The sequence below is a fragment of the Dryobates pubescens genome, chromosome 21, assembly GCF_014839835.1.
Source record: "Dryobates pubescens isolate bDryPub1 chromosome 21, bDryPub1.pri, whole genome shotgun sequence".
Classification (NCBI taxonomy): Eukaryota; Metazoa; Chordata; class Aves; order Piciformes; family Picidae; genus Dryobates; species Dryobates pubescens.
In genome coordinates this window covers 2269563-2283961 of record NC_071632.1, presented here as the reverse complement: position 1 = coordinate 2283961, position 14399 = coordinate 2269563, and the positions used below count along the sequence as shown (strand labels likewise).

Sequence of the window (14399 nt, the reverse complement as noted above, 5' to 3'; positions counted from 1 at the left end):
GCTTGAGACTGTGTCCTCTTGTTCTGCTGCTGGGTGCCTGGGAGAAGAGACCACCTGGCTACAACCTCCCTGCAGGGAGCTGGAGAGAGCAAGAAGGTCTCCCCTGAGCCTTCTCTTCTCCAGGCTAAGCAACCCCAGCTCCCTCAGCCTCTCCTCACAGGGCTGTGCTCCAGACCCCTCCCCAGCCTCCTTGCCCTTCTCTGGACACCTTCAAGTGTCTCAATGTCCTTCTTACATTGAGGGGCCCAGAACTGGACACAGGACTCAAGGTGTGGCCTAAGTAGTGCTGAGCACAGGGCAGAATGACCTCCCTGCTCCTGCTGGCCACACTCTTCCTGATGCAGGCCAGGATGCCCTTGGCCTTCTTGGCCCCCTGGGCACACTGCTGGCTCCTGTTCAGCTACTGTCACCCAGTACCCCCAGGTCCCTTTCTGCCTGGCTGCTCTCCAGCCTCTCTGACCCCCATAGGGTCAATGGTTGGAATGACAATGCCAGGGAGCTTTTCTAACCTGTTTCTGTGATTCTGTGAAGAGTTCACACTGCCTCTCTTGCTCCTTTCTTTCCTTGTTCTCCCTCTATAGCATTTAATTTCAGGGGAAGCAAGATGGGCAAATTACTTCCTGCACAGGATCAATTTGAGCATGATTCTGAGTTTAGCAGCCCCTTGTTTACTGTACAGAACCTTATTAGGCATGGGAAAATAGCTTTCTAGTAGTAAAATAAAAGAGGAAAAGATCAAGGGCAGGAGGAAGTTCTTCACAATGAGAGTGGAACAGGCTGCCCAGGGATGAGGCCACATCCCTGGCAACATTCAGGGTCAGACTTGCTGTGTCCCTGAGCAGCCTCACAGAATCACCAAGGTTGGAAGAGACCTCAAAGATCATCAAGTCCAACCTGCCACCACAGACCTCATGACTAAACAAGTGGAGGTTTTCCTGCTCACTGGAGGGGGGGTTGGACAAGATGACCTTTGAGGGTCCCTTCCAACCTGGTGCAATGTGTGAATTCTGAAGGCTCATCCTGTCCTACTTGTTATCTTTTGGTTCTTGGATTGTAATTTTTCCACCAGAGCTTAATGCAAGAACAAGACCTTTCCCTTATAAATAAATCAATCTACCAGTTACTTCCAGTTCTGGAAAACAAAACACAAGGCTTTTTCGTTTGCTTGTTTGTTTTTTCACACTGATCTAAGTATGTTACTGTGATTTTCATATTCAAATTAGCTGGCTTATCAGTGTTCTGTACAGCGCTTGGCTGCAGTTAGGTAGCTAAAAATAAAGGGCTGAATCGTGACATGTGGACCTGGGCCAGTAAAAGCAGCTACACAGGGGCAGTCTTTCCTGACCTACAGAATCAACCAGGTTGGAAGAGACCTCAGAGATCATCAAGTCCAATCTATTACCTTATACCTCCTGACCTGGCTCCAAGTGCCACATCCAAGCCTTTTTTGAACACCTCCAGGGATGGGGACTCCACCACCTCCCTGGGCAGCACATCCCAATCTCTCTTGCTGGGAAGACCTTCTTCCTCACCTCCAGCCTAAACCTCCCCTGGCACAGCTTGAGACTGTGTCCTCTTGTTCTGCTGCTGAGTGCCTGGGAGAAGAGACCAACCCCCACCTGGCTACAACCTCTCTTCAGGGAGTTGTAGAGAGCAAGAAGGTCTCCCCTGAGCCTCCTCTTCTCCAGGCTAAGCAACCCCAGCTCTCTCAGCCTCTCCTCCCAGGGCTGTGCTCCAGACCCCTCCCCAGCTTTGTTGCCCTTCTCTACACAGTTGCTGCACCTAGCAGAACAACCACAGGGGACCCAAACTGTATGCACCTCATCAGGAACAATCTTGGAAGCTAGCACAAGCAGCTGCCTGTGCCACTGCCCCATTGGCCACAGCTCATTTTAACACAGCTGAAGTGGGTGCTAGCAGGTGAGCCTATTTATGTGTAAGGTCTGCAGCCAGGCACAGCCTCACTGGACTTCAGCAGATCAGATGATCACACAAAGAAAGTTCTGCATACAGCCAGGGGTTTGCAGGAAGAAAGCTGCACTTCAGTAGTCGTGTGTGCAAAGTTCTTTTCAAACTGGCTGAGTTGCCAGAGAGAAGCAACACAAAAGAGGCTTCTTGAAATACCCCCTAGACAATGAGGAGCCCCCAGAGGAAGCCCTACCACAGTCACCCTGGGGAGAGGCTGAGAGTTGGGGCTGCTCAGCCTGGAGAAGAGAAGGCTCCAGGGAGACCTTAGAGCACCCTTCCAGTACCTGAAAGGGCTACAAGAGAGCTGGGGAAGGACTTGTTACAAGGGCTTGGAGCAATAGGATAAGAAGGAATGGATTGAGGCTCGAGGAGGGTAGATTTAGACTAAAGATTGGGAAGAAATTCTTTGCAGTGAGGGTGGTGAGGCTCTGGCACAGGCTGCCCAGGGAGGCTGTGGCTGCCTCCTCCCGGGAGGTGCTGAAGGCCTGGATGAGGCCCTGAGTGACCCAAGCTTGTGGAAGGTGCCCCTGGCCATTGCAGGGGGGTTGGAACTAGAGGATCTTAATTTAAGGTCCCTTCCAACCCAAAACACTCTAAGAATCTATCAATCTCATTTAAAAACAAAGCAAAACAAAAAATAGCCAGCAAGTCATACAAAAGCACAGAAAGCCTCCAGTTTCCAACTGTGATGTGTAAGCACATTGTGCAGCCTTTGCTGAGAGCATCTAACTGAACAACACAGGAGAATCAGAGAATAATTCTCAGGCTTGGAAGGGACCTCAAGGCTCAGACAGTTCCAACCCCCTGCCATGGCCAGGGACACCTCACACCACAGCAGGTTGCTCACAGCCACCTCCAGCCTGGCTGCAAACACCTCCAGGCAGGAGGCTGCCACCACCTCCCTGGGCAACCTGTGCCAGGCTCTCACCACCCTCATGGGGAACAACTTCTTCCTCACAGCCAATCTCAATCTCCCCACTTCTACTTTTGCTCCATCCCCCCCCAGTCCTATCACTCCCTGACACCCTCAAAAGTCCCTCCCCAGCTTTCTTGGAGCCCCCTTCAGATCCTGGAAGGCCACCAGAAGGTCTCCTGGGAGCCTTCTCCTCTCCAGCCTGCACAACCCCAACTCCCTCAGTCTGTCTCCAGAGCAGAGCAGCTCCAGCCCTCTGCTCCTCCTCCTGGCCCTGCTCTGGACACCTTCCAGCACCTCCAGAGCCTTCCTGGCACAGAGGCTCCAGAACTGGCCCCAGAGCTCCAGCTATGGTCTCAGCAGAGTGGAGCAGAGGGGCAGAATCCCCTCCCTGGCCCTGCTGGCCACACTTCTCTTGCTGCAGCCCAGCCTCTGCTTGGCTCTCTGGGCTGCAAGGTCTCACTGCTGGCTCCTGTTGAGCTTCTCCTCCCCCAGCACCCCCAAGGCCTTCTCTTCAGGGCTGCTCTCCAGCCAGTCCCTGCCCAGCCTGTATCAGTGAATCTCATGAAGCACTGGAGACATGCAGAGCAGTTTGCTGATAATTAACAGTTTCATGTACAATTACTCATTACTGCAAACAGATGAGATCAATGTGTCTGAGTAAACCCCTCTCATTTTAATGAGCTTCTGCCTCAACACACAAAAAGCATGCAGCCACAAGACAAGCAGCAGGCATGGCTTAGCCCCCCAGTAGGCAAAACACCATCATCTGCAGGAGGAAACAAGAGAAATGTGACACTCTCAACTATCTGCAGCCAGGGAGCTGATCTGCACTAAAAGTCTTATAAAGTCCCTCACCATTAAGCACTCCCCATGGTGGCTGACATCAAAGCAGGAAAAAAGCAGCAGAGGCAGTGCTGAGTCTGAACCTTTGCTAATTACAATGGGTAAAATAGCACCAGGCCTTGAGACTGCTCTCATGGTTAGTGGCAAACATAAACCCTTTGAAAACAGCCTACTGGTCTCATGCAAAAGCATAAAGGAAAGGATTTAGGCAGCAGAGCCACTGATGTGAAGTCAGATCTGGAAACAGCAATAATGATGGAAGAAAGGAACTGGAAAGAACAAAACCAGAAAGTACAAGTTCAGAAATGAAAAGGAGCTTCACCCTCTGAGGGGAACAAATTGCCAATTACAAGGATCAAAAGAATGCCTTGAGTTAAAGGGAAAGAGCATCACTGTGATGGATTAGAGAGCTGCTAAGGAAATCAGGGATGACAGAGTGCCCTAAGCATTTTCCTTCCCAGGCAAAACCTTTACAAGATATTTTAAAGTGACCATGACCCAAGCAATGAATAGCATAGAGGACAGAGCAGAACATGCACATCCAGCTCTTTCCACCTCTCAGAAAACCAAGTCATTGCTGCTTTAATCAGATCCTCTCAACAAGGCAACAGAATGTTCCTGCAGGTCTGACTTGTGAGCCCGCTCTGGTCGGGGGCCAGGCCTCTCACCACGCAGGAATGAGATCCTCCAGCTAGCACTGGGGCAGCCTCCAGCACTGGCTGCATAACCCTGAACCCTCACACCCACACTCAACCACCAGCTGCACGTCAGACAACCACAGAATGCTCTGGGTTGGAAGGGACCTCCAAAGCTCATCCAGTCCAAGCCCTCTGCACTCAGCAGGGACATCCTCCACTGGATCAGGTTGGCCAGAGCCCTGTCCAGCCTCACCTTGAATATCTCCAGGCATGGAGCCTCAACCACCTCCCTGGGCAACCTGTGCCAGTGTTCCAGCAGCCTCCTGGTGCAGAACTTGTTCCTCACATCCAATCTCAATCTGCTCTGCTCTAGTTTGAAGCCAATGCCCCTGACCCTGTTCCTGCAGGCCTTTGTGAACAGTCTCTCTCCATCCAGCCCCTCACCACTCTAGCAGTAAAGAAGCTTTTCCTAATCTCCAACCTAAACCCTCCCTGGCACAACTTAAGCCCATTTCCTCTCATCCTATCTCTGATTACTTGGGAGAAAAGACCAACCCCAGCCTCACTCCAACCTCCTTTCAGGTAGCTGTAGAGAGCAGCAAGATCTCCCCTCAGCCTTCTCCATGTTCCCATAGTAGAGAATAATTCTATGTCTAGGTCTCAAAGGCTGGGTTTCTTCACACACCATTCAGAAAAGACAAGGCTTGCCTTCAGGAACCCTATCCCAGGGAGGCTCTCCATGCACTTACGTGAGTCTGCTAAATCCGTTCCACAATTCCACAGCTCTTTTATAACATCTCCCACCACCACCAAAAAAACCCCCAACAAAAACCCCAACCCAAATCATCCAAACAACAACAACAAATGAAGCCACAACTGATTTATCCAAACTTGCACATCTAATTGAAAAATAAGCACTGGCCAGATGCTCCACTTTCCCTTCCCTGCCTTCCTGCTAAGAAATGTGTCTCAGGGTTCAATCTTCCATGCTCTCTGCTGCTGCTCTGTGAGAAAGCCTTGCCAGCCCTGCAGCCCGACTGTCACCAGCTCCTACACTGCTAAGCCACATCCCAGTGCTCTCACCCTGTCCTCAGAGCAGATGACCTGGCAGCTTGCAGGTGCTAGATGAGGAGCAGGAAACTTGGCCTGCCCTTCTCCTCTCCAGGGGCTCGGGAGTGCAAACGCGCTGCACACCTCCCTGTAACACCCCTGATGAAGATGTCTGCTCTCACCTCGGCAAGAGGAGCATGCAAGAGTAAGGAGGTGTTAAAGCTCATGCCCAAACCCCACTGTGCATCCTACAGCCTTTTAAGATTGGCAAGTACAGCTGCAGGCCATATGCCTGCTCCTCCCCACCTGCTCTCCTTGCATTTCTCTATTGCTCTTCTACAAGAAAACAGAAAAAGCCTCAGTGACTGAAAGGTATTTGCAGGGAGCAACAGCCAGCTACAGTGAAGCCTCCCTCTGCTAAGGGGCTGCTGCCCTGCTGACAGCCTAAGACAAGACCCTGCAGGGCAGGAAATGGTGATTCAGGTTGCTCTGTGTTATTTTATCACAGAATGTTAGGGGCTGGAAGGGAGCTCAAAAAGCTCATCCAGTCCAACCCCCCTGCCAGAGCAGGAGCACCCAGAGCAGGTCACACAAGAACACATCCAGACTGGTTTTGAGTATTTCCAGAGAGGGAGAGATTCATTCATTTAAAACTCTTCCTTCCTGGCACAGGACAGACCTGAGCAAAAGAAACAGAAGAAAAGTAACAGAGTCCAGAGAATCCAGCCCTGGAAGAGTGGAGCAACTTTCCAGCCATAATGGTTTGAAATGATAAACCAAGAGACAAAGCAAGACAAAACCAGAGATCACCTCTGGAAGACAGTTACCAAAGACACAAGTGTTGTTTCAGAAGGATTTTAGACTCTAGGAAAATGTAAGAAACAATTAGTGTGGCCTATATATGCTGCTGGTGTGTAATACCCAAGTGGCAAATGAATATCCCTGGAAGAGGTGAGCACATGAGAGAATTTACTGAGAGAGCCCAGGACAATGTGAAACAAAGCTGAAGCGCAAAGGAGAACCATCAGAAAAGGACCAGCTGCAACCTGAAGGTACCTTAGCCTTGAGAAGAGAAGGCTGAGAGGGGATTTGATCAATGCCTATCAATATCTGAGGGGTGGGTGTCAAATGGAGGAGGCCAAGCTCTTGGTGCACAATAATAAGATAAGGAACAGTGGACATGAACTTAAACACGGAAGGTTCCACCTCAAGATGAGGAGAAACTTCTTTGGTGTAAGGGTGCTGGAGGCCTGGGAGCAGGCTGCCCAGAGAGGCTGTGGAGTCTCCTGCTCTGGAGACTTGGAGAACACATCTGGATGTGCTCCTGTGTGACCTGCCCTGGGTACTCCTGCTCTGGCAGGGGGGTTGGACTGGATGAGCTCTGGAGGTCCCTTCCAACCTCTAACATTCTCCTATTCTATGAAGGGCTTTCTTTAGTTGAAAGACTACTAAAACATTTTGCTGCCAGTAAAGAGCATGACAACAAAAGGTTCCCACATCAGGAGAGGAGAGACTACCTCTTGCTGGTGACCATGAGAAAAACCCAGTGGATGGAGTTGGATTTCATCTCTTCTACATTTGGGTACACTCCACTGAACTGCTGCCACATTGGATGTAGCTTCCAGGGATGCTGCCAGAAGGGAGCAAAACCTTCCCTGCCTCTATAATGAATAGCTACATTCATTAGTATTTAAGCAAGAAAAGGGAGAGAAATGTTGTTTGTTCGTGGCCTGAAAGCATTCTTGCAAAGTCAGTACTGGGAAATGTGCTGTTGCAAAACGTTTATTGGAAGAGCAGCTAAACATGGTCTGAATTGTGAGCAATCAGATCAGCTGCAGCAGAGCAGCAGAGGGCAGTGTGATTAATCTGCTCAGAACGGATCTCACTCCCACTCCTCATCCCCACCTGACCGGCAGCGAAGGGATGGGGATGGAGATCCAGGAAGAACAGTCAGTGCCAGGGACAAGGAACTAAGCTGCTCCTCTGGAGTCACCACAGGCACAGTACTCCACAATTCACTTTACCATCAACAGCAGGCAGCACAGAAAGAAAACTGAACAAGCCTGTCCCTAGTCTCCTGCCTGCAGTTTTACTTTCAGCCGTGCAACCCAAAGCTGGAGTCAAGCGCTCCTGTGGTGAGGAAGCCTTTAGATTTGGGAGGGAGAAGCACTTAACAGCATCAGGGCACAGAGCAAATCCAAATGCAAGTGAAAGAGCTGAAGAAAACAGTCAAGATGAGAACTGGATTCACTCAAAATGTGTCAATTTGTTAGGACCTGCACTGACAGATGATGCATAAGAAGGCAAGAAAATGAACAAGAGGGAAACAATAATGGGAAAGAGGAAAGAATTCATCTGTGGCAAGACACCTCCTTCTCTGCAGGGTAGTCTGTAGCTGGTTTCATTCTCTTCAGGCATGGCTTCATTCTCTTTTCTTTTAAACTATTTGAGGATGTCCCTGCTGATTGCAGAGGGGCTTGGACCATGAAATACAGAATTAACCAGGCTGGAAAAGACCTTTGACACATTGAGTCCAACCTATCACACAGCACCATCTAATCAACTAAACCATGGCACCAAGTGCCTCAGCCAGGCTCTTCCTAAACACCTCCAGGGATGGGGATTCCACCACCTCCCTGGGCAGCATATTCCAAAGGCCAATCTCTCTTGCTGGGAAGAATTTCTTCCTCACCTCCAGCCTAAGCCTCCCCTGGTGCAGCCTGAGACTGTGTCCTCTTGTTCTGCTGCTGGCTGCCTGGGAGAAGAGACCAACCCCCACCTGGCTACAACCTCCCTGCAGGGAGTTGGAGAGAGCAAGAAGGTCTCCCCTGAGCCTCCTCTTCTCCAGGCTAAGCAACCCCAGCTCCCTCAGCCTCTCCTCACAGGGCTGTGCTCCAGACCCCTCCCCAGCTTTGTTGCCCTTCTCTGGACACACTCAAGCATCTCAACATCTTCCCTAACTTGAGGAGCCCAGAACTGGACACAGCACTCAAGGTGTGGCATAAGCAGTGCTGAGCACAGGGCACAATGACCTCCCTGCTCCTGCTGGCCACACTCTTCCTGATGCAGGCCAGGATGCCCTTGGCCTTCTTGGCGCCCTAGGCACACTGCTGGCTCATGTTCAGCTGCTGTCAACCAGGTCCCTTTCTGCCTGGCTGCTCTCCAGCCACTCTGACCCCAGCTCCAGCACTGGACCTTCTGAGGTGCCTTCTGTGATATACAAATCCACACAGCATCAGGGTTAGTTCAGATTCTTAAACTCAATATTCTACAAATTCATCCTCCTGGAATTGAGAGGTCCTTGAAATGATGTTGTGTGTTACTCCACAGGGCAATGGTTAGCAATGCCTTCACCTGGTTAAACCTGCACCACTGAAACTATGCCACAGCCCCAGCTGGACGGGGAACACAGCAAGTGAACCTGCATCCAAAGCAGTGTGACCAGCAGGACAAGGGAGGGGATTTTCCCCCTCTGCTCTCTTCAGACCCCACCTGGAGTAGTGTGTCTGGTTCTGGTATCTTCACCATAAGAGAGACATGGAGCTGCTGTAGTGGGTCCAAAAGAGGCCATGAAGACGGTCGGAGGGCTGGGGAACCTCCCTCATGGGGACAGGCCGAGGGAGTCAGGGCTGTTCAGCCTCTAGAAGAGAGGGCTCCAGGCAGACCTTAGAGCAGCCTTCCAGAACCTGAAGAGGGCTACAAGAGAGCTGGGGAGGGATGTTTTCACAAGGGCTTGTAGTGACAGGGCAAGAGGGACTGGATTGAAGCTTGAGGAGGGCAGATCTAGATGGGAGATTAGGAAGAAATTCTTTCCAGTGAGGGTGGTGAGACACTGTACAGGTTGCCCAGGGAGGCTGTGGATATCCCCTCCCTGGGAAGTGTTCAAGGTCAAGCTGGATGAGGCCATGAGCAACCTGGGCTAGTGGGAGGTGTCCCTGCCCACAGAATCATAGAACCACAGAATGTTAGGGGTTGGAAGTGACCTTGAAAGATCATTTAGTTCCAACCCTCCTGGCAGAGCAGGGTCACCCAGGGCAGGTCTCACAGGAACACATCCAGGTGGGTTTTGAGTATCTCCAGAAGAAAACTCCATCCCCCTGGGCAGCCTGTTCCAGGCAGGAGGCTGGAACTAAATGATCTTCAAGGTCCCTTCCAGCCCAAACCATTGTGTGAATCTATGAACTATCTTTCTGCACTAACATGAACCTAAAAGCCACAGAATCTTAGGAATAACAGCCCAATACCTTCTGCCCACCGAAAAGAGCTTCCCAGGGGAAGAAGCTCTGTCACAATCAGGTATACCATGACTATACCATGAGCAGTTCCAACACCTTGCAGGAACATTATTTCAGTTGGAGATCTTGCATGATGAAAATAGCAAATAGATTCCTGTCCAGATATATTTCACATATTTAGCAACCTTTTAAGAGCAACTGAAGAGCGTTCACTACACTCACTCCTCTGCCAAGGGGCGCCAGGCTCGGCCAAACTGGATGGAGCGGCCTGACCCAAGACATCAGCCACAATACACAGCCAGACTAAGAGAAATCCTCAGCTTTGCAAGAGTAAAATTCTTGGCTAAGAGAAAGCTTGAGTCTTGTTTGCAACTCTACAATTACATTTCACTAAATCACAATTCACATAAGCAGCACTTCAAAAAGAGCATGTTTAGAGTCTCACAGTCTCACAGTATCGCCAAGGTTGGAAGAGACCTCGAGGATCATCGAGTCCAACCTGGCACCACAGACCTCATGACTAGACCATGGCACCAAGTGCCACATCCAATCCCCTCTTGAAGACCTCGAGGGATGGGGACTCCACCACCTCCCTGGGCAGCACATTCCAATACATAGAATACATAGAATACATAGAATAAACCAGGTTGGAAGAGACCTTCAAGATCATCGCGTCCAACCCATCAACCAATCCAACTCCGCCCAAGCAACTAACCCACAGCACCAAGTACCCCGTCAAGTCTTCTCCTAAAAACCTCCAGTGATGGCGACTCCACCACCTCCCCAGGCAGCCCATTCCAATGTGCAATCACTCTTTCTGTATAGAACTTTTTTCTAACATCCAGCCTGAACCTCCCCTGGCGCAGCCTGAGACTGTGTCCTCTTGTTCTGGTGCTGGTTGCCTGGGAGAAGAGACCAACCCCTTCCTGGGTACTACCATCTCTCAGGTAGTTGCAAACGGCAATGAGGTCACCCCTGAGCCTCCTCTTCTCCAGGCTAAACAATCCCAGCTCCCACAGCCTCTCCTCAGAGGGCTGTGTTCCAAACCTCTCACCAACTTCGTTGCCCTTCTCTGGACATCTTCCAGCAAGTCAACCTCCTTCCTAAACTGAGGAGCCCAGAACTGGACACAGGACTCAAGGTGCAGCCTAACCAGTGCAGTGTACAGGGGCAGAATGACCTCCCTGCTCCTGCTGGCCACACTCTTCCTGATGCAGGCCAGGATGCCATTGGCCCTCTTGGCTGCCTGGGCACACTGCAGGCTCATGTTCAGCCTACCATTGACCAGCACCCCCAGGTCCCTCTCTGCCTGGCTGCTCTCAGCCACTCTGACCCCAGCCTGTAGCTCTGCCTGGGGTTGCTGTGGCCAATGTGCAGAACCTGGCACTTGGATGTGTTCAGTCTCCTGCCCTTGGCCTCTGCCCATCTGTCCAGCCTGTCGAGGTCCCTCTGCAGAGCCTCTCTACCCTCCAGCAGATCAATTCCTGCCCCCAGCTTGGTGTCATCAGCAAATTTACTGCTGATGGACTCAATGCCCTCATCCAGGGATGGTGACTCCACCACCTCCCTGGACAGCACCTCCCAATGGCAAACGACTCTCTCAGTGAAGAACTTTCTCTTCACCTCCAGCCTAAACCTCCCCTGGCACAGCTTGAGACTGTGTCCTCTTGTTCTGGTGCTGGTTGCTAGAGAGAAGAGACCAACCCCTTCCTGGCCACAGCCCACCTTCAGAAAATTAACTAACATTATCATTCCAAAGGCCTTTTTGCTTCTATAATCTTATTTCCTCTACACCAAAGGTTTATGTATGATTAGTATATGCATAGAGAAGATAATGAACCTGGCTCTGAAAGCTAAAAAATATTCCCTGAACTAAAAAGCTGCATTATTGCTACCTTAAAGTATCTTTTTTTGCTCTGAATGTTCAGAAACTGGTTTTACAAAGCACAACAGAAACACACATAGAACATGTGTGTTAGCAAACTCTCCTTCCTCTCTAGGAGGAGGATTTTCATATCTGGCTAAAAGGAGGGGTGACAAATCAATTTTATGAGCTGTGTCTGACATTTGTCCAGAGCAGAGAGGCAGCATATGATTTGACAGTTGCCCATTCTGTGCTTAGGGCTGAGAAGATGTAGAGATGAAGGGATTTATAGGACAGAAATCAGTGCTCTTGCCACTGCCTCAGGAGAAGCTGGCAAAGCATATGGCCCTACCAAAATGTCTGTTCTGCACTTGGAGGCTGCAGTCAAACTGACATCCAAGAAGCCACTTTTTCCTCTTTTAGCTTAACCTGGTCTCTGTTTCGGTGCTTGGTTTTCCTCTTGCTATCATGGGTCCCCAATAAGCAAAGATCAATCAGTGAGTCTCTTGACAGGTTGGCATCATTTTCCTGTGGCAACTCAGCACTTCTGTGATGAAACTGGACCCCATCCTCAGAGAAAAGCAAGCATCACACATCACTCTGGCGGCAGCAGTAAAAACTGCCACCCCAAAAGGAAAAAGACAAAAAGCCCAGCCAAACAACCCTCTGTCCTAACAAGAAAGACCGAGCATGTTTGCAATTTCAAATGCACGCAGTCAGATTTTACCACTGCGTTTAAAAATAGCCCCCTAAGTCCTTGTAGCCAACTATTGCAAACTCGCAGATATTATGCAACGTTCACAGATTAAACAGGAACCACCTTTCAAAACATAAAAGTCTTTTTACCCGGAGTGCGAACGCCCCATCCCCTGCCTCCCCATCCCCTGCCTCCCCTCCTCCTCCTCGTCGCCCCTTCCTCCCCGCGAGAGCCGCGCACATGGGCAGCGGTAACCGCTCGGAGGTGACCGTAGAGGGCCAGCAGCTGCAATCAGCACCTTCATCTCCCCCAAATCCCCGCTCCAGGCAGCGGCATGAATCGCCTTCCTCCCACCCCCTCACGCCGCCCGCAGGCTGTGGAACCGCCGGGGAAGCTTTCAGCGCTGCGTGGTAAGCATCAGGTAGAGATACAACAGGTTTCTGGAGCAGTGACAAACAGCCGTAACCTCCGAGTAATACATGCACGGAGGAGCGCCGTAAGAGGAGCGATGCTTATGTACACATCCACCCTCCGGATCCTCTTAGGAAGCTTCCGTGCCACACCGCATCCCGCCGCGGGTATTAATTGCATGGCATTTCGGGCCAGGGGCGAGGATAGGGCTTGTGGGCGGCTTCGGAGAACCCACAAACTTTTCCGACGGCGAGAAGCCGGAGCTGAAGGACGCGGGAGCTCCGGGAGCTCCGGCAGCCCCGCCGCGCCTCTCCCCGCCCGCCGAGCCCAGCCCCGCCGCAGCCCCAGGCCGAGCCCCGCCGCCCCCGCGGTACCTGCGCTGCCGCCGCGGCGGGCAGGGGGTTGTCCAGCAGCTCCATCTGCACCTCCTGCGCCGGGCTGGGAGGCGATTTGGACATGTCGCTCTGGACCATTGGCGAGCACGGAGGGCGGCTGGGCGCCGAGCCCCTCGGCGGGGCAGAGCCGAGCAGAGCCGGGGCGGGGCGGCGGGGCGCCCCTCAGCGCCCGGCCATGGCGAGGGAGGCAGCGGGCGGGCGGAGGCGGGCGGCAGCGCGGCCCTGGCTGCTGCCGGCGGGGAGAGCGCGGCGCGGCGCCGGGGGACGGGACACCGCCGCCGCCGGGCGCGGGGGGAGGACAGGGGGCGGTGCGTGGAGGAGAGGGAAAGTGACAACCAGCAGCTCCCGCCCGGCGGGGGACGCGGGCGCGGGGCGGTGCCAGCGTCCCCGCCGGGAGCCGCGGGGCGGGGGCGGCGGAGGGGCGAGCGAGAAAGTTATGGGAGGGGGTGCCAGGCCCTGCCTCTCCTCGCCGCTCCGCCGAGGGCGGGAGGGGCTGGCTGCCGGCTGCGCTCGGTAAGTGATTTCGCTTCCCGCCGCTCGGCTGGAGGAGTTGCGGATTCCTGGGAGCAGCTTGGGTGGCAGCGCACGGAGAGGCGCGGGGCGGCCCCGCAGCCAGCCCTGCCCGGCAGAGAGGAGGCAGGCAGGATGCTCCCCGCCGGTCCTGAGCCCTGCCCGGCAGAGAGGGGTCAGGCAGGATGCTCCCCGCTGACCCTCAGCCCGGCAGAGAGGGAGCAGACAGGATGCGCCCCGCCGGTCCTGAGCCCTGCCCAGCAGAGAGGGGGCAGACAGGATGCTCCCCGCCAGTCCTCAGCCCTGTCCGGCAGAGAGGGGGCAGGCAGGATGCACCCCGCCGGCCCTCAGCCCTGCCCGGCAGAGAGGGGGCAGGCAGGATGCGCCCCGCCGGTCCTGAGCCCTGCCCGGCAGAGAGGGGGCAGGCAGGATGTGCCCCGCCGGTCCTGAGCCCTGTCCGGCAGAGAGGGGGCAGGCAGGATGCTCCCCGCTGACCCTCAGCCCTGTCCGGCAGAGAAGGAGCAGGCAGGATGCGCCCCGCCGGTCCTGAGCCCTGTCCGGCAGAGAGGGGGCAGGCAGGATGCTCCCCGCTGACCCTCAGCCCTGCCCGGCAGAGAGGGAGCAGACAGGATGCTCCCCGCCGGTCCTCAGCCCTGTCCGGCAGAGAGGGGGCAGGCAGGATGCTCCCCGCTGACCCTCAGCCCTGCCCGGCAGGGAGGGGTCAGGCAGGATGCTCCCCGCCGGTCCTCAGCCCTGTCCGGCAGAGAGGGGGCAGGCAGGATGCTCCCCGCCGGTCCTGAGCCCTGTCCGGCAGAGAGGGGGCAGGCAGGATGCTCCCTGCCGGTCCTGAGCCCTGCCCAGCAGAGAGGGGG

At 53.5% G+C, this 14399-nt stretch overlaps 1 protein-coding gene across 2 annotated transcripts in view; it reads right to left on the bottom strand.

The window, feature by feature from the left end:
* Window positions 1-13258, bottom strand: part of CACNB2 (calcium voltage-gated channel auxiliary subunit beta 2) — a 336701-nt gene extending 323443 nt beyond the window's left edge. For both annotated transcript variants that reach the window (XM_054171152.1, XM_054171153.1), the window contains exon 1: window positions 12997-13258. In XM_054171152.1, the coding sequence (XP_054027127.1) occupies window positions 12997-13095 (99 nt within the window). In that variant the 5' untranslated portion in view covers window positions 13096-13258. The remainder of the gene's footprint in view (window positions 1-12996) is intronic.
* Window positions 13259-14399: the final 1141 nt, after the last annotated feature.